The following is a 20,073-nucleotide window of genomic DNA, read 5'->3' on the forward strand; positions in this document are numbered from 1 at the left end:
AAATAGCAACCTGTGTGCACCAGATGAATACCAATACTAGCACTGTGGTACTAATATCGCTTCTGGGGCTCACTAGCACTGACAGCCATGAAAGGTAAGACTTGCCTTTTCTCTGGCCACATCCTGGAATAAAGTCTCTTGTCTCTCTAGCTGTGATATTTACTCTGGTACCACTTCAGTCCTGAAAAAGGTCCCCTCAAGATCCCAACTATGAGTAGACAGAACCCAAAGACTGGGCTTTGCATTCACACACCATTCTTCAAAATGAACAAAAAATTCCACACGAGACCTTTAGGATTTTTATTTCAGAATATTTTTAATTTCTTTTCTTAGAAATTACAAAGAAACTCTCTCCAGGAGAGCAAGGAAATAAAACCAACCCTGAAATACTTCCAAGCAATTTTGTTCCACATAAACACAAGCAAAGTTACATATTTAATTCACATGCATGTACCAAAACATTTTAAGTAAAACATCCTTCACACATAACACGTGCTTAAGTCTCAGAATTGTGCATATAATCAGATTGGCCTTACCTACCCTACTTAATCTTATTTTCCTGTTTCCTTATTAAATTGTAAATTTCTATGCAGGAAAAAATCATCTTTTTCTGTACAGCATTATGCATATTCAAATTAGCATGGTCAGTCTTGAAATTAAATTGCTAGGTAGCACTGTCTGACGTACAGCTGTATACTAAAGTTGTTACATTGCCATTTATAGAGTACACTTTGTCGGATACCGGGCAAAACTCTTCAAAAGGAATAAAAAGGTATCGCTAGAGGGAAAAAGGAATATGATACACAGCACACTCTCAACTACAATCCTGTATGATTCCCATGCAAAACACTTCAAAAGCCAAGTAATTCACAGATCTTGCTCTCCAAATTGATATCAAAGTTCCCACCAATTTCAGTCATGACAAAATAAATCACTAAAGACATCAATGCTGCTGGATATAGACATGGTCAATACTCAATACTCCAATTTGCAATCCACCCGCCTTTGGAAAGATAAGGAAGAAAGATGAAAGAAGCAACAAAACTGCTGACTACCAAAGCGGGTGGGTGGGCAGAGCGCTTTACCAGCGACCAGCAAAAAGATAACTGCAAGAGCTGAGCTTCATTCCAACCCACTGCATAATCTAACTGTGGCTTGAAATTGGGGGATTACATGGTCAATGAACTCCTCAATAGATGCCTAAGGCTGCGTTAACACCTAGCAAAATCTTATTTGATTCATAAAAAATAGCATGTTGTCTGTATCTGGCTTTGTGAGCTAGATTTGAAATGTCACTGTTTCATGCATGATGAACAGCACTGTAAAACTAAGGACTGTAAACGTTCGGAGGGGAAGGGCTCACCCAGAAGGTAAAGCTCCCACACGCATAAAAGGAAACATCAAGCATACAAATGTCAGAAGCAACGCTTAACACAACAGATTTGACTCTGCCATCATTTTTAAATGTACAAGCGGTGCTGATGTATTTTTCATCTCCGCATAAAGATGCATCCTAAAGAGAATCAGTAACACCTCCCTCTTACACTGCAACCACACAACCGAATCAATGGAGTGTGAGCTCCCACTGTAAATATACTTGAGACACACAGGCTTGGTTTGTTGCAGAGTGTGTGTTACAGGGTGAAGCAAGTGTGGAAAAGGGATATGAAATACAAAACCACAATTAGATGAAGGACAGAACATCTGTACATGAGCAATATAAAGATGACATTTAAGACTGATGTTTAGGAAGTTTATCCAAAGCCACAGAAATCGGCAGGTTTTTATTATTTGCTCACTTGAACTCTTGCAAATGAACAAGCAATGCTGGCATCTCTGTACTCTAGCTCCTGAAAACAGTGCAAGGGACTTCACTTAGGTGCCCTGGCCTTAACAATACTTTACTACGATGGTTTGGCAAAGCATCTATGTCAAAAAACCCAATGATAGGTGATCACAGACATCAAGCTGAGTCAAGGATAACATTTTCTGTGTTATGGAGAACACTGGATATGCTAGTTTAGGCAAGATGAGCAGTCTGCTTTTAGCCCAGTACCAGCATTTCAACAGCAAGTTCTACAAATGTGTAGAAGGGAAAAAGCACCAGCCTGGTGGGAGGAGGTCTGCTCTGATTCTCAGACAGGAAAGGATAAATTCAGGTCACTTAACTCAGGCATTGATGATGTGGATGTTTTCAGCTGAAGTAGTGAAGCTGAACTCACTTTATGGGCACACAAAGGCAAAACGGGCATTTCTGAAACCACCATTTATCTGACCTGCTTTATACTTCTACTTCAAGGCCAGATGAGCAGTGACCTAGGAATGACTATTTCTCTTCAGCTGCAAACACGGCCCAGAGGAACAAATCTAGCTGCAGACATCTAAAGCTTAGTGAGAAGTTACCACCCCCAATGCCTTCTTTGTACCTGAGCAGTTCAACAATCTTGTATTTTTTCAGGATAAGCAGTTTGGCTTAAAACCAGTATCATATAGGTTAGTAACATTTCAGCGTACATCTAAGCGTTCTCCAGCCAGCAACAGACCTACACAAGCAGAAGAAAAGCTCACAGTTATCCACAAACTATCTGAAGGATCACAGTGTCTTTTCTGAAGAGTAACTAAGTCTCAAACACGCTTCTAGGAGGCAAATACTACTATTCTCTTTTTTACAGCTGAGAAAACAGGGACATTGCAGCATGCCTAATGATGACTCAGAGGGAATCAAAATAAAGATTTCCTGATACACTAGTCTGCTGTTCCACTGCTGACTAGGCTTCAAATAGCCAGAATTTACCCCCCAGGAGAAACCTTTAAAACTGTGATGGACAATTTTAACTCCAATGTCCATAAAAGCCTGTGGTCACACATTATTGGACATTGAGGAACTTTATGCTTGGCTTCCACTTCTAAAAAGTGAAAGAGAAATACAGTTAGGAAAAAAGAATTAAGGCTAGGCATGTTATACAGAAACAAAAATATTATGCCTGGAGCTCATTCTTTCAAAAGATAAACTTGCAATTGTAAGGACAAATGGGAAGTTTGGTAAATCACCCTCAAACATCCCAATGGGTTACAGGTATAAAGCCAGTTTAAGTGGCTGTTCATTCTTGATTCATGTTCATTCTAGCTTCTTTGAGAGAGATACTCACTGAATCAAGTTAAAGACTGAGTTGATCAACTGAGGATTGCACAGAACAAAAAAAATGCTATCAGTCAGCTAAGCCATAAAAGCAAGCAGCAAAATAGATTCTGTTTCAGACTAAGTTGTCAAGATAACAGCTTTGAATAGGAAACCTCAGCCAGCCTGAAACTGCTGCATTCAATCCAATGACAGCAAAGGAAGAGTTTGCATTGCCAGTACTGGCTCATACCAATAGTAAAAGCTGCTTCATTTTCTCCAGAAAACCACATCAACTTCCCTGCTAGACAATTAAGAAATCAAACAGAGAAGAAGGTCTGCTGGACTTGTTAATAACAAGTAAGAATTGGTGGAGAATGTGAAGGTCTTGGCCACAGCAGACATGGTATCATAGCACTTAAAATCCTGAGAAACGTGTACAAGACAGTGCCCTGGACCTTTAGGACAATATATTTTGGTTTATTCAAGGAACACCTTGGCAGGATCTCATGAGGGACTGCCTTGGCCTCTCAAAGGGGCTCAAGAGTGCTGCCTTATCCTCAGAGACAGCTTTCTCAAAGTAGAAAAACATTTCTTTCTGATGAGCAGAAAGTAAAGCAGACATGACCGAAGGCCAGCACAGATGGTCAAGGAACTCCTGACTTAGCTTAAACACAGAGAAAAACGTACAAAGAGATGGAAATGAGGATGAGATGGCCAGCAGGGATATAAAGACAGAGTCCAAGCATTCAGGGACAGTGAAGAAAGCCAAAGTTCACCTGGACTTGCAACTGGCAAGAAACCTGAAAGGCTTTTTTAAGTAGATGGGAAGTGAAAGAGAGGTTAAAGAAAACATGGGGTTGACTGATGACACTGTTAGGCCACTCTACAGTATCTTTGCAAGGTCATCACCATCATCGTTGACGGCTTCCCAACCACTGAAATACCTTGACTTAGACTGTCTCCTTGCCCACAAGAATGCAGCCAGCACATTGAGGGAAATAATTATTTCTCTCTATTCAGCACTTGTGAGACTGTATCTGGAGAACTGCATCCAGTTTTATGCTTCCACTTACAAGAAGGGTACTGCAGAAATCTCAAGGCAAGTCCACAAAACTAGTTAGGATGCTGGAGTACAGGACATACAAGATGTTCAGGGAACTTGGTTTCCTTCAGACTTAAGAAGAGAAAAGGCTAAAGAGAGATCTCATTGTGTAAAACCACTTAATGGGCGAGTTAGAGAAGACAGAGTCAGACTCTCCTTTAAGATGAGGTTTAGCATCACCATCCTTGATATATTCAAAACTAAACTGGGAAAGGCCCAGAGTAACCTCATCTAATCAGCTGTGCTTCAAGCCAGGAACTGGACTAGGGAACAGAAACCTCAAGATGTCACTTCAACCCAAATTATTCAATGATTCTATGACTTAGCTAATCTCATCACAACCTACCTTCCACTGGAAAAAAAAAGCAAGCCACAACACCACCAAAGGTATAGAGTGATCTTCAGTTTCGTGAGTACAGAAGCCAGCAAAGAGGGGAGCTGAATGCACTACACATCAAATGTCTCATAATAATTTTATACAAAGTCCCTCATACAGCAGGGCCAGCCCTGTTTATAAATCATAGCCATCATAGTGCTTTCTTAGCTCATTTCAAGTCTGCTACATACCATCAGAATTAAATAAAAAGACTGTCTCTTTTCACACCTTCTTCATCTTTTTCTTGCAACGCTGGTTGAAGACAGGCGAGGATCCCATCAGACTGTCAGCAGAATGAGAACCATAGCTGCTCTCTGAGCCATTGGGGCTCTGTGGCATCCCAGCTTCACTCATGCCTGACATCGGTTCCTCAAAGACATCACTGCCTAGGACCCCATGGCCATGTACATTTGCCTCCTCGTTCTCCTGTGGCTCCATTTTTACCTGTGCCAGGTTCCAGAGTGGGGAAGCATTCACCTCAGCACCTGAAAAAAAAGATAAAGCACACAGTTGTAGCTGAGTAAAAACACAAATTATAAAAAACACGCAGATGCAAGAACAGCAACACTGATAAAGATGGAGCAAAAGCAAAACTACAAGTGAACTCAGCTGAGGCAGGGGAAACCCCACACCAATCAGTGTGAAACAATAAAATAAATCTGTTAGCTTTTTTTTTAATAGCCCAGAAATTGCTGCTCTAAAATATAAAATGCTATCCTTTTACAGCCTTCTACGTGGTTTTATCCATGAGAAACAACAACTTAAAGACTCCGTATCACTCTCCAGCAGAAGCGTCTCAGTAGCAATGAGTAGGACTAAGCCCTGCATAAACAGGACTTATAGGCAGTCCAGACGCCATTCACGATGATGAAATCCTTGCAACGTCAGCAACATCCTTTGAGCTGCCACACATGCTGGACTTCTGGTAGTTCTGCAGGGGAGATGAAGCAAAGGGCACAGGACTAGGTAGATGAACAATCTCAAATACCACTTCAAGCACTGAAATGCAGGAAGAGCTGCAGTCAGCCATCTAACTGCCTTTCCCCCCATACTCAACACCCACAGGTCTCATTCAGCAGAACAGAAAGAAACCCTCTTGGCTCAACCTCACAGACATCTTGCTAAGAAACAGAATGACTCCTTCCCCTTTTTTAAAAAAAAAATTTTGGACTAGTGCGCAATCTGAACAGATTGAGGGTTTTCTGTAAAAGATTACAGAACCATATTGCTTGATAACAGCAAATGTTTTTCTCCCCAAGAGCAATAATTATGGATTGCATTATTTCTGCTTATTTACAGTTTTAAGATACAAAAATCCTACTAAAAACACACTAATTGGGCCCCTTGCTGAGATGGGCATAACATTCCAGAACTGAAGAAAGCCTTAAATCTTCTCACTTTTAAATCTGGTCCCTATTGTGTGGGGTTAAATTCACATGGAAAAAAACAGCAACAAAAGAATTAGGACATCAGTTTTGGTAGGTTTTTACAAACTTTGTGTCTCGGGGAACTTGGCTACAGTTTGAAAGAACAACCAATTTGCTTGTACAGAGCCAAACCTACTACTATTCCCTATTAAAATATACTACTAACAATAGTCTCTTATTGCTAGCAATTACACAGAGAACAAATCTGCCACCAAGTATTTGTACCGTGAATCCTCCCTTATGAAGGAGTCAGGCATCTTTCCCAACTTAGCCCCAATCAGGCTTTAGGAGACCTTTGTGGTAACACAGTCTAGATATGCTTAGCAGATAGACAGCAAGTCAGAATTGAAGTGCTTGTAGGTGTCCAATTGCCTTAGTGAAAAGTCCTTTTTATGTCAATTATAAGTACACGTTCCTCTCAACACCAACGGACACAACATTAAAATGCTATCAGTTCCACAGGGTTGCAACTCCAGTCTACACAATAACCAAAGATGCTTACAGAACTTAGTGCATCTGTCTTTCATCAGTTGCTCTTCATTGCTCAGCCCTATTCTTTTCGGCTCTATCACCTGTCATTGAGTGTGTCACTAATGACTAGAAGTACTTAAGCACTGAAACAGGACATTTCATCTTTAAAGCACTTAAACTTCGAAGTACTTTACAAACAAACTAATCCCCATGTTATTCTGTTGGGTGGAAGAACAAGGTTCCAAATTGTGCCTCCACTTCCCCAGCTGCAAGGAAATTAAGCCTCTAGCCCACATCGCAATGCCAGGCACGAGCAGAAACACGTGCAGTGTAACAAGAGTAGTGTAACAAAAGCTTTGCCCTCAGACACTGAAACCTTGCTGCCCTCTCTACAGGCCTCACACTTGTATTTTCACAATGGTAGTATCCTAATGCAGCAGCTTTTTCTTGCTTCTTATGATATTAAGCTCTCCAGCCTGCCCAGCTCTAGACTGGGACTTCTCACAGTGATGAGATTTCCAAAGGCCCTTGTGAAGTGAAGTGGGATTTTCAGGGAAGAACAGAGCACTTGTATTCTTAATTAGAAAACATCAATTTGGGATCAGAGAGGCAAGAGGCATTTAATATACAGCTAGCGTGCTAACCCCTGGGTCTCAAGTGGTGGATGCTAATACAAAGCTTTCCAGATGAATCACTTGTAACCCTACAAGGGCCAGAGGAGTCTGCTGTTCCTTCTCCCACAAAAATGCGAGCACTTCACATTTCAGAGGTACTATGGAGAACATGCTTAGTTTAGGGTTAACAGGAGGATAGGCTTCATTGATTTTTAACCAGATTTTTAACTGAAACAGTTATTATTGCAAAGATTTTCAGAGTTCAGAAGGTTCTACACAAAAATCAAAACTGGTTTTCTTTGGAAGAATGACTTCTTCATTTTAGCACTACTGAACAGTGCACAGAATAAAGCTCGTACAGAGATAAAGTCACAGCACTAGCAGATTCTCCCACGCTGGGCACCAGCGTGCTTCAATGCCAACATCAAGAGATGACACTGAGGAAAAGAATGCGTTCTCCATAACCCCACTACTTCACTCACTGTTTCACCTTCCACAGCCTCAGCTGTGGAGGGGCAAAGCAGGCTTTGTGGCAAAGATGCTAGAGTAGGAGCTTCCCATGAGCCCCTTTCACATAAATCACTGTTAGGCTTTCATGAAACAATGATTGCCACTACCAAGGTGACTTCTGAATATGGAGGACTGTCCCAAGTAGCATTAGTCAAGTATCATTTCCATAACTCATTCAGTGTCTAAACTATATAAGGTCTTGAATTTACTCCAGTCACAAGGAACGTGGTCTTCAACTTTGCAGTAATATGAATGTCTGGACAAGAATGCAAAACTACATGGTTTTTGGGGTTTTTTTATCCTTATTTACTAGAAATAAGGATAAAACTTGAGTCTCTTTTAAACTAAAACATATACATATATATATACACTCAAAAAATATTTTGTCCCTGTTATATCAGACTGGAAAAAAAAATCCAGTACTCACATCTGCAGCAAATACTGTAGTTCACAAAACAACAATAAAGCCCTTGGGCATTCACTGTGGAAAAACAATCTACCTCACACCAATAAGAAAGCCAAGAACTTTAACGATCCCCTAAAAATAAACACCATATAAAGCATTTTGTGTTCTACAGGGTCCACGAAAATACTGAACAAATCCTTGTAACTGATAACCTTTGATTGTTTGGTTTTGTATTTAGAAAGCAAGTGAGGATGTCTCCCATCTAAATCTTTTTATTAAAATGTAAACATTTCTTCTCCCTCTCCTTCCTTACATTGGGATCTACTACTAAAAAAGGAAATAGGATCACATGGAACAGCTGTTTCCAGCAGTAGCAACAAACCCCTACCTGAAGTCTGTGGGGAAGCTTCTACTTCCAAGTTGGCAGAGAAGCGCTCACTTTGAGCTCCAAGGACTCCAACAGGCAAAGACTGGTCACCTGAAGCCAGATCTCCTTCCAGTTCCTCACTTATGGGGAAAGTAATATCACTAACAGGTTCCTCCTTAATCTTCACAGGCTTTGTGTCTTCTGCTGCCTTTTCAGGGTTGACAATCTTCTCATACTCTTCAGATAACTGCTTGCTAACCTGTAAAAGATCAGTGAGGATGAAGAAGAGGCCAAAAAGGTCAGAGTGATTTCAGAGACTCTCATGACAATTACACCGCAGTGCATTCTCTTCCCAGCATATTATTAACATCTGACCTGAACGAACAAGTAATCAGATTACAGCTACACCAGAAGGCTTTTTTTCCCCTCTTTAAACAACACTTTCTGTCCTGTAACAAGGGACTTTTATTAAGAGGTTTAATCCATGAACACATCCGCTTGATAAATATGAGCACCTTTATTTCACAGACAGTGATGATGAGCCCCAGAAATTTAAATAAAGCACGCAATAAAAGTAAAGCGTCTCAGTCTACATTTTGGGTTTACCTACAAGACTAGCCCCCATCTGCCAGTAACAATTTTTTTCCAGCATTAAAAACCAAGCAGCTTAGATATTGGCCCTGTAGTCACCACTAGGCAAACCCTAGGTACCTTCTGCCACATTCACAGCAAAAAAAAGTTTTCTCTAGTCACACAAGTGAAACAAATACAGGAATGAGATTTAGAACTACCCTATACTTCTAGAAACTTAAGCAATTAAATTAAAAATTTCAGATTTCATCTGCTTCTAACAAATGCTTGTTTACACCACTGAATCCCAACAGTCAGCAAACTGTGCCCAAGAAAAGCCCAAGGCTTTTTAACAGCAGAAGCAAGAAGGAAAAAGAATACCAAAGCCTATTTCCCCTTCCTAGATATACTTCCAAATACAGAGGCTACTGTCAACCTCAGCCCTGCAAGAACAGAACATACAACACAATGATCGTCTGCAGAATGAGTGAACTGCAACAGCAGAATGATGCAGAAAACCCAAATTACAAAAGCAGAAATCTGTACAAAAACATTTAAACAAAAATGAACTGGATTTTTAAACAAAACCATTTTTTAATGAAGACACATCTTGATGATGTTATTTTCATGCACAAACCATGCAAATGCATCACAATTTACATCTTACATGCACTTGCAGGTGTCTCTGATTTATACTGCCTCTGTAAGCCACAAGGTGCCAACCCTGGGGAAATACAGAGCACAAGGTAGTTGCTCCAAGATGAGTCAATAGGCATCCACGTTAAGTGACCAAGGAAGAAGAGATGGCAGGTGTTGCCTTTGGTCACGGGCTACCTACTTGATTCAAGCCTCATTTTTTCATGAGTAGGAGTAAAATTCCCGCTTCAAATCCTTGCAGTTCTGTAAGTCCACAACAGGCAGACAGTCTTATATCATTCAACTAAAATGCATATGTCTAATTTCACAGAATAAGTGGACTAAGAGAAATCATACCATTATTCTTACAACCTAGGTTGATATGGCACCTCTCATTCCAAGGAAATTTTACAATTAACTCTTCTTTCTCCACAGAAGCACAATCTCCTCTAAAGTGGAAGGTAGCGCCTATGCAACAAGTCAGATCAGCAAAATATTACTCTAAACTCTAAAAGCTAAAGTGAACACAAACCACTGTACAGCCAAATAATTTTTGTTCATCTGCTTACTTCTTTTCGGAAATGGTAAGCAGCCAAATATCCCATTAAATCAGAAAATTCAGGTTATCAGTCAGTACCGATTTTACCTCTACTTAATACTTTTGTCTGGGGTTTTCAAGAGCTTGGGGCATCTTAAACCCAGACAAACCATCAGTACGGCATTCTTAGCCTCAGTAGAGACACAAACAAGGGGCTCTGTCTTCCAGTCAAAAAAACCCAACAGTTTTTCTTTTCCTTGACGACTCTCCTCCACACTCAAGAGATTTTTCTAATTGGATTTTACTTCAATAAGATACAGAGCTTGCTACGAGAATAAGCAATTGTACTGGGGTACATTTATTGGTGCCGTCAGGTACCTACTGCTCTTCTCACCTGAAGCATGTAGCTGTGATAATCCTTAATGCGGTGTTGCCAGAACTTCTGTAGCGAGAGCACACTGCCAATGCCTACTTCATGGAATACCTGTTCCATGACATCAGGGAAAGGAGTGTGGCCAAGTCGAGCTTCTCGATCCACGGCAAAGCGCAGCAGTTTGGTGAACTTCAAGCAGTACTCGTGGGCAATGTCTGTCAGGGTCTCCAAGACACTCTCATTGGCACACTCAAAGCCTGTGTGAGCCAGGATGGTGGCCATTGACTGGTAGAGAAGCTGCCGGCAGGAGGACCAACTCAGCTCGGTCACTGGCTCCCCTTTTCCTCTAAAAATCAGAAAAGACAAAAATAGCACACTTCCAAAATCTGAAAGGAATGTATCAGTTGAAGAGACATTGTCAATAATAAAGCGATATACAAAGGGAAAGCAGATTGTTTGGTGCTCTCTATAACTTCTCCACTACATATGAACACCGGCTACTAAGGGTTTATCTGCTTTCCCTTCTTCCTCTCTCTCCAAATCAGCACTGCAAATTCTCACTTTCCCTTCTAATAACAGAAGACTCCTTGGGTGATGCATGAATGTGGGATGCAAATCTTCTGAACCCTTAAGCAATTCCCTTCCCACCCAAGAGCTTTTCTCCTGGAGATATGAATTAAATGGGTCCTTGACACAAACAAAAAAACCCATTTTAAATAACATGAATGCAAATCATTTCCCCTCTCAGTTAATTACATCTCATCCTTATTATCTCTGATGTCACAGGCCTGATAGACAGATACAAAGGCTTCTGGGATAGACAAGATCTGAATTTGTAATGCAAAAGACACACATAAAGAGCAAGAAATGGGATACGGATACATTTCACAAAGCACACTCAAGCCAAAAAGACCATTTCCCTGCCTTCATTTTCAGTAGCCACTAAGCATGACACTGAAAGAAGTATCCTTATATGCAAGCTAAGAAGTGAACATTAGGCCCTGGGAAGAGTCCTAGAGAGGTATTGAGGTAGAGCACCATTCCCCAGCCTTGGGTTTGAGACGTCTCTTCTGGGCATTGCTAAGCAGGAAGGAGTGACCACGCAGGATGCAAGAGATATAGAACAACTGACATAAGCAATTCCAATATAATTCTTTTACAGTCAGGTAGCTGAATTTTTCAGCAAAATTAGTTAACAAATAGAAATTCCACATAGAAAGAAGAGGAGATAAGGCAAAGCCTCTGAAAGATAAACATATTTTATCAGATTTCTCAACTCAGAATTAAATGCATGTGGTGTAGTTGCCCATATCAGTAACACAGTCTTCAAATGCTGATGTCAAAAAATCAAATTTCCTTTCTGCTAAGCATGGTATTTATATACTTTTTTACACTTCATTCAGCAACAATGGTAGAATTAAGCTAACAATTTCACCCTTCATTTGTTTCTGATCAATTTCTCCCAACATCTTCCGCAGGCCACTCTGAGATTCACCGCGCTCTCACCCTACATTACTTGCATATCACCACCACACATGCTTTCCAGCAACAAGACCTGACTGAACAGTACACAAACAGGATTGATGCTCTGATAAAATTCTCACTATTCTTGCCTCTCTCTGACGAGTGCATTAGCTACCCTTCAGTTTCACTAAGATGCTGGGTCACAGAGTCTCAGCTCCCCCTGATCCTCAAGACCGACCTACAGAAAATGCCTGAAATACAGCAGTGGAAAAAAAGGTAACATTTCAGGGGAGTGAAAAAAATCGAAGGTGAAATATAGAGTCAACAGGATCAAAATCATTCCTACAGAAAAGCTGAGGAGGGGCTCTTTATCAGGGATTGCACTGACAGGATAAGGAGTAACGGTTTTAAGGTGAAAGAGGGGAGATTTAGATTAGATACTAGGAAGAAATTATTTAGTCTGAGAGTGGTGAGGCACTGGAACAGATTGCCCAGAGAAATCATGGGAGCCCCATCCCTGGAGGTGTTCAAGGCCAGGCTGGATGAGGCTTTGAGCAACCTGACCCAGTGGAAGCTGTCCCGGACCATGGCAGGGGGGTTGGAACTGGATGATCTGGATGGTCCCTTCCAACCCAAACGATTCTATGACCATTCATTTTCAAGAACAACAGCACTTTCTGATTATTCAAAGAAAGCAGAATCATATTTTATTAAGTGTGGTAGATGACGATATTCCTAAGTGGGTATTAAGAACAGGATATGGATCTCAGGTCATTGATTTATTCCAGTTATTAATTGCTAGAAAATGACTCATATCCCAATTCCTACTCAGTTATGTAACTACTTTGTAAAGAAGACAGCAGGCACTCTGACAAGATGAATTAAAAGATCATCAGTTCCCTTGCAAAAACAATACAAGCGACACTTGGAGCGGGGAGTGAGGAAGATGTAAACCATCTCCCAGCGACAGTTTTTAAGTTCACAAACAGCCATATGTCTCATTCAACACTGGGACTAGGAGGTTACAACAGAAAAAAAACAGCCATCGAAGAAAACCAACCAGAAAACAATCCTCAAAATTTATGCCTAAAAAAAGGAGTCTTTTCTTTTTTAACACGTACAAAGGAAACATCTAGCTGTCCAGCAGACATCAGTTAAGAGCATCTTATGCTACCAATATCAACAAACACCAGATTGCTACTAATAGAGAGACAAGTAAAAAGGCATTATTGACACTCCACCATTCAATCAAAGCACTACGGGCAAACTTGAACTCGATACAGATTTTGGCAAGCCCAAGTAGATTACTCAGCCACTTGTAAATTAGAGCACAACCACCATTTAGCAATGCATATCACTCAGAAGCAGCAGAGAATGTTATATCTCTTTTTAACTCCTAGAGGAGAAGAAACTAATTGGCAGAATTAAAATGCAGCTAGGTCACTATGCTGAAAAGGATATAATCAACTTGAAATCTAATCAATTAAAGACAGAGAGAAAAGATATTTCGGGTACCGTACTTAAATTCAAATCCCCACATCTTGTTCTTTGTAAGGTCAATCAATTTTGTTTGGTTTTACTTATGCTTTTTTCTCTTGTTTCCCTGTTTCCCACAATAAACAATCAAGGATGATGATTAAAAGCCTGATTAGACAGCAAAAAACTGAAATGTTGAAGGTGCTAATGGAAAACAACAAAGAAGAAAATATCTCTTTTTCTTTGTCTCATTTAACTTTCGGGTACTGACTGATAAGGACACACATAAACAAAACCAGACATACAGACACATTTGAGAGCAGCTATTTAATGTCAAAATGTCCTTCCCAAAAAGGACCAGCAATCTTCTTTTCCCTGATGATCATGGCTAAAGAGCCTTGGACTTAGATCTCACCAAGATACCTAACACCTAAAAGAGCACCTCTCTAGATATTACCATTATGCAGAATGCCACTCTCTGCAGGACTTACTGCTTTCCTCAAAGGCTCACCATCCAGCAGCCATCCAAAGCCAAACATATTTAACATATTACCAGGATCATACAGCTGCAAGTAAACCAGAGTGCTTTAATCCCTAAAGTTCTGTCACTATCCCTAAAGAGATAATCAAGTTTATCTCTTGATAAAGAGATTATCAAGACGGACAATTAGGCCTACTGGAGGTGATAATTTCTACAGAATTTATAGCATGAAATTTATCATAAACACCGGCCTACTTGCCACTCTTCAATTCTGTATTTCCAATAGAGTTCTATACTTTCATATATGGATCACCAACACTAGACAATATGCCAGACAGAAATCTACCTGTCAAGCCACAAATTCATCAGACCCACAGCAGAGCCTTCTCCCACTGCTGTCAGCAAACCTGCAACATGCAGAACTCACAAAAGGCCAGTTTTCTGTGTCAGGCAGTAAACATGACAACAAGCCATCCTCAAAGGCACCACAATCCATTCACTCAAACTCCCCTCCTGCAAGGCTGTTTTTCTTACAGGGAAGAAGATCTTGTGGTTCATTTCCCATGCAACTGTCTTCAGGGGAAAGTGTTTGAGCTAAGTCAGTACAAGGATCAACAGCCAAGGTTCATTCAACTGCAGTTATAGACTGAAGTGTTCTGCTCCCTCCTAGGTGAGCATAAGCTAGCAGCAGATGGAGGGAGGGACTGTTTTTCCTATGAACACATCAATTTTATGAAACATTACATTGAAGAGCTGAATTTCTACCAAATGAGGTGCAAAAAAGTCACTTCAGAGTCATTTTCACTGAAACAGTAACATAAAGGAGAACACCGGAAAAACAAGATTATACTAGTCAGAGTATGTCAAAGAAAACAGCACACTAACTCAAACCAGCAAGCTGTTTGCTTTTGGAAAAGGGCGTCTTCCCACCTCATCCTGAATAAGGCTCTTTTAAACATCTCTGCTATGTCTATAGAAGGCTGCACAGGCATGAAAAGAAACTGTTCAATAAATAATAGCAAAAATAAATTGGATCCCAGTGGCACAATACAGAAAACTGAGCAGTTTAGGGGCTAAGCCAAAGACATTAGTCCAGCAGGTGAATTATGTCCTGCCTGCCCCAACTACCACTGCTCAAATCCTTTCCAGTGTTAAATCTGCTACCCCACCACCATGCGCTCGCCTACTTCTGTACAGCCATTCCTTAACTACAAGCCCTTCTGCCCTGAGCTGTCTTCACACTGCAAGCTCCCCGTTTCATTCACAGATTATCCTTCAATGCAAAGCACACATCCAATGTGGTCAGGAACACAAATGAGAGAATGGCAGAGAAATTTGTCAAGAAACCAAACCATACACATGCAAGGAAAAGCATCTGAAGAGGCATATGAGTAGGTTAGGTTTCTTTTGAAGGCAGATCCATGCTAATCAGAGAAAGCTGAACATAGAAGAAGAAAAAGCAAGCAGATGCTTTATAGTAAGACCCTCCCATTCAAATGGTAGCTTCAAGTATAGAGTTCCTTAATCGTTCTTTATCAATTATGCTTTAAGCTTATTTTCTGTTTCTATATCAACCAAAACCAAATGTTAATCCCTTATCGTGTATTTCAAGAACATCAACGGTTGCAAATCACCAAGACCAGATGGTTATTTATCCAGGAATACTAAAAGAACTCAAGGATGAAACAGATGAATAGCTGTGGTGAGTCACTTCTTGCTTTAAACTGCCCTGGCCCATGAGGACCAGAAGATAGAAAATGTGAAAACATTTTCTTTTAATAGCTTCAAAAGATATGTGAAGAACTATACCCTGGTGCATCAGGGAAAGTCAAAGACATGACAAGAATAGAATTAGAGGACACAAGGGTAAATATGTTGGACTCAGAAAGAGTCCAGACAGATTTTGCAAATGGAAAACCTGCTTCACAAACCTACTGGAGTCCCCAAAATCCATCAGCATCAAGTATGTAAGATCTCCACAGTGGAACCTAGGTCTTCCCTTGCCAGAATCAAGATTTGTTTCAACATATCTATAAACAGTCTGGAAAAATGGAGAAGAGGAATAGCATCATGATTAAAACTGCTGGTGGTATAGATTTTGAGGGGGCTGAAAAGACCAAACCAACTGAAAAATAGCAGTAAACTAGGTTCTGCCTCTTCCTCATATCAAAAGGGACATGAAGGTAGCGGTTACACATATGGGGTGGGGAGAGGGGCAGAAAAACAAAATTAATCCAGGGAATAAAAACATAAAAGACAAGGGTGTGGGGTCAAAGAATGGAAATTAATAACAAGGAAGCAGAAGAGGACATAACTATATTAAAGAAACTTGTGGTTTGATTCAGGCTTGCTGCTCCTATCTTCCTATGTCTAAATATACCTATGCACATCTTCTAAGACCCAGGCTACTGCCAAAGAAAACGGAATTAAAATATGGATTTAGTCAAACACTGTAACTCTGACACTTCAGAGGGCAGCATAACAATAAGCACTACCATGCTACGTTACAGGGAAGAATGGTCTTCCTTAATTTGTTTTTTACGCACTGAGAACAATCATCAGCAAATTATATAACTTTATTTTTACTACTATAACAGCAGCTGCTATTCTTAATTCATGTGTCTCAAAACAGTTAAGAACAAACACGCAACAACAAACTCAAAGCTTTTCTTGTGGAAAGGCATAAAATGTGTTTGGTTTAACAAGCACACAATTAAATTCTAGTCTACACTGCATCTGATTATAAATCCACTCTGTCACCCACAAAACATTTCATTGTCTATCCAGTTTTTACAATCTAGTCCTTAAACTCCCCCATGTGGTTGACTGTTAAATAACATTTCGTTACTCAGACCGCAGGAACTTGCAAGAGCAGCAAAAAGACAAAGCACCCCCCAAAATATGGACAGAGACACTGAACTTAAAGCTGAAGCCACTGGGGACAACAGAGAATGAAAAATAAAAGAAAACCACAATGCCAGAAAGAGCAGAAGTCACAGGATTCAGACTTTATCCTCACAGGACCGGATTTTCCTTTTATTCCTCTTGCCTGATTTATTATATTATTCTGTCCAAGAAGGACAATGGTATTCCTACACAAACATCACAAAAGAATCACTCTGCTGTTCCAATAGACTATGTAACCAAAAGTAACACCTTTCAATAAAATGCAAAATGCATTTTACATGACCTCAGACCATTAAAGATCTCAGTGGCATTTGATCGATAAATTATATTTTGCTGATGCACATTTTCCCCATTTTAAAAACGGAAATGTATTCTCCTCTTCCACATCATGTTCACTGGTGCACAGCCTTTAATCTAACAACAGAAAGTTACAGTAGCGAGGATTAATCCCTAAATTTACAGGCACATAACCTTAAGTACCGTGAAACTGCAACACCTCCTTGTGAATCTAGTGCTAAGTTCTTAGAGGGGTAGTCAGGGAGGTGATAGGAAGACTATTTAATCAAAGATTCATAGCAGAAGTAGAAGTAATGCAACCTTCCTTTACATTTTCTGTTGGCTGATGGAGCCAGCATCAGAGCCAAGATATTCCTTCATGTATACTCACTACCACCTCTGACCAGAATAACACCAACAAACAGGGTGAAATGGGGTAGTTATATCACATCTCCTTGGCCACTCAAGTCTTACAAATACGTTATAAAAGCATCTTTCCAGAACCTACAACTAAACAGCCAGAAGCTAGTCATGCATCTTCTGGATTCAGTTACAATAAAGCAACTTTAGTTGTGAGCAAGTGACTTAAATATAAGAAACTTCACGTTCTGTAACTAAAATTGTCAAAATACTATTAAAGATAGCAAAACCATTCACAAATATTGAGCATAGCACTAACAAGAGAGAAGTCAGCACTACACATCTGCGTCTTATGGACTGGCAACAAAGGCCCATTTATTTTAAGCAATGTGCACATTATCCACACAGGAGAAATCTTTCCTACTCAAAGCCTGTTTTATTCTTTACATAAAACTGTTCCATCCTTCAGCCTAAGGAAATTCAAATAACTACATATATATATTTAAAAACACTTTGCTTTCCTGCAGCCAAGAACTAACCCCAAGAAATATCAACACACCTGTAGAAATCACCTTCCGGGTCACTGTGCCTCAGCTGAAATGGCATTTTGGGGGTTTTGCTATCCAGAGGAAGCAGATCATCAGGGAGGGATGGAGAGGCCGGACAAGACGGCAGAGGTTCATTGTCTTCAGTTTTTATGCCCTCTGCTTGCTGTTGGTTTTGGGCCTGAGCCATGGCGATCAGGCTGCGCAGACGCCTGTTGTGCTGGATGAGCTGGATGGTATGAATTGTGAGGCTACAGGGTTCCGAGGGGATGTCCAGCATGGTGGTCGGCCGGGGTTTGTTTGCAGATGGCTGATGTAATGGAGGATCTTGGACTTCCACAGTCCGAAACTCACGCTGCAGCAGGTCAAAGGAGCTGCGGTTGGCCTGGTTAGACGAAACTGGAATTTCACCCCAATATCGCAGCATTTTCACATAGATAAACGTGTTGTCCTCAGAACCCAGAAAGTGGCTACCAAATACCGTGGCACAAAGAGTCTTGTCACACGGAAAGGGCTAGGCTTTGGGCAGCAACAGAAACTCAAGCTGGGATGACACTCTTAATTAAGCAAATTACGGATGTCAGGAGGGCTCTCGCTCAGCACCACACTGAGCAGCACAGTTTCCACAACGGCATCAGGACATAGCGCTGGCATTTAACAGATCGCATAGCTGCTGCTTCTCCTGTGGCAGGGGAGGAGAAAACAGAGGCACCAGTGAGGCAGAATTACTTCTGTTTGCAACATGGGCCAGTGTGGCTCCACCCGTGCCACACCGGCACCTTGCTGAGCAGCACCCATGGTGCACCCTGACTTGCATGGACAAACTCTGGGCACCGCAATCAGTTCACTCACCTACCTTCCTTCCTTCCTCTCTTCCTCACTCTCTTCTCCATCCTTCCTCCTCTTCCTTCCTTTCCCCTCTCTCCCTCCCTTCCTCCCCCCTTCCTTCCATTCCTTCCTTCTCCCTCCCTTCCTTAATCCCTTCCTTCCTCTCTTCTCCCTCCCTTTCTCCCTCCTTCCTTCCATTCTCATCTTTCTCCCTCCCTCCTTTCCTTCCTTTCCTTCCTCCCTTTTCCCTCCCACCCTCTCCCTTCCTTCCATTACCCCTCTCCCTTTTCTCCCTCCCATCTTTCTTTCCTCCCCTCCTTCCTTCCTCCCTCTCACTTCCTTTCCTCCTCCCTCTCTTTTCCTTCCCTCCTCCCTCTCTCCCTTCCTTCCCTCCCTCCTTTCCCTTCTCCCTCTCTCCCTTCTTCTCTCCCTCCCTGTCTCCCTTCTTTCCCTTCTCCCTCCCTCTCTCCCTCCCATCCTTCCTCCCTTCCTTCTCTCCTCCCTCTCTCCCTTCTTTCCCTTCTCCCTCTCTCCCTCCCATCCTTCCTCCCTCCCTTCCTTCCCTCCTCCCTCTCTCCCTTCCTCCCTCCCTCTCTCCCTTTTCTCCCTCCCATCCTTCCTCCCTTCCTTCCTTCCTCCCATCCTTCCTCCCTTCCTTCCCTCCTCCCTCTCTCCCTTCCTCCCTCCCTCTCTCCCTTTTCTCCCTCCCATCCTTCCTCCCTTCCTTCCTTCCTCCCTCCTCCCTCTCTCCCTTCCTTCCTTCCCTCCCTTCTTTCCCTCCCTCTCTCCCTTCTTTCCCTCCCTCTCTCCCTTCTTTCCCTTCTCCCTCTCTCTCCCCTTCTTTCCCTCCCTCTCTCCCTTCTTTCCCTTCTCCCGCTCTCTCCCCTTCTTTCCTCCTTTCCTCCCTCCCTTTCTCTCTCTCTTCCCACCTTCCTCTCCCTTCCTCCCTCCGCCCGTCTCCGCGGCCCCCCGTACCCCGGTCCCCGCTCCGGCTCCTCTCCCGCCCGCCCCGCCGGAAGCCACCCCGGTCCTACACCAGAATTGGCTCCCCCGGCCCCGCTGCTCCTTCGTGCCGGGAAGGGGATAAAGCGACCCCCTCCGCCTGTCCCAGTGCCGCCTGCCCCCCTCTCACTTCCCCCCCCTCCCTCTCCCTCTCCCTCTCCCTCTCCCTCTCCCTCTCTTCCTACCCCTCCCCTCCCCGGGCGGTGGCCCCTTTCCCCGGCGC

At 42.0% G+C, this 20,073-nt stretch overlaps 1 protein-coding gene across 6 annotated transcripts; it reads right to left on the reverse strand.

Annotated features, from left to right (window-relative positions):
* Positions 1-286: 286 nt before the first annotated feature.
* Positions 287-20,056, reverse strand: SUPT7L (SPT7 like, STAGA complex subunit gamma). Of its 6 annotated transcripts, XM_054062415.1 has the most exons (6): positions 19,824-19,870; positions 18,035-18,702; positions 10,533-10,857; positions 8,416-8,653; positions 4,791-5,084; positions 287-2,543 (listed from the first exon to the last, which is right to left on the reverse strand). In XM_054062415.1, exons 2-5 carry the CDS (start codon positions 18,445-18,447, stop codon positions 4,822-4,824), a joined length of 1,239 nt encoding a protein of 412 aa, XP_053918390.1. In that variant the 5' UTR covers positions 18,448-18,702; positions 19,824-19,870; the 3' UTR covers positions 287-2,543; positions 4,791-4,821. The 6 variants fall into 6 exon arrangements, with proteins under 6 accessions (XP_053918390.1, XP_053918389.1, XP_053918386.1 ...); XM_054062414.1 differs by lacking the exon at positions 19,824-19,870 and adding an exon at positions 20,036-20,056 and having other exon boundaries at positions 287-5,084; XM_054062411.1 differs by having other exon boundaries at positions 287-5,084.
* Positions 20,057-20,073: the final 17 nt, after the last annotated feature.

Source organism: Cuculus canorus, chromosome 3, assembly GCF_017976375.1.
Source record: "Cuculus canorus isolate bCucCan1 chromosome 3, bCucCan1.pri, whole genome shotgun sequence".
Classification (NCBI taxonomy): domain Eukaryota; kingdom Metazoa; phylum Chordata; class Aves; order Cuculiformes; family Cuculidae; genus Cuculus; species Cuculus canorus.

Bases quoted from the DNA above. Each gene is read 5' to 3' on its own strand.
- SUPT7L (XM_054062414.1), bottom strand. From the start codon at position 18,447: ATGCTGCGATATTGGGGTGAAATTCCAGTTTCGTCTAACCAGGCCAAC. The intron at 10,858-18,034 runs GTGTGTTGATAT...TCTGATTTTTAG, and splicing joins CCGGAAGGTGATTTCTACAG to AGGAAAAGGGGAGCCAGTGA. The intron at 5,085-8,415 runs GTAGGGGTTTGT...CTTTTTTTTCAG, and splicing joins AGCTTCCCCACAGACTTCAG to GTGCTGAGGTGAATGCTTCC.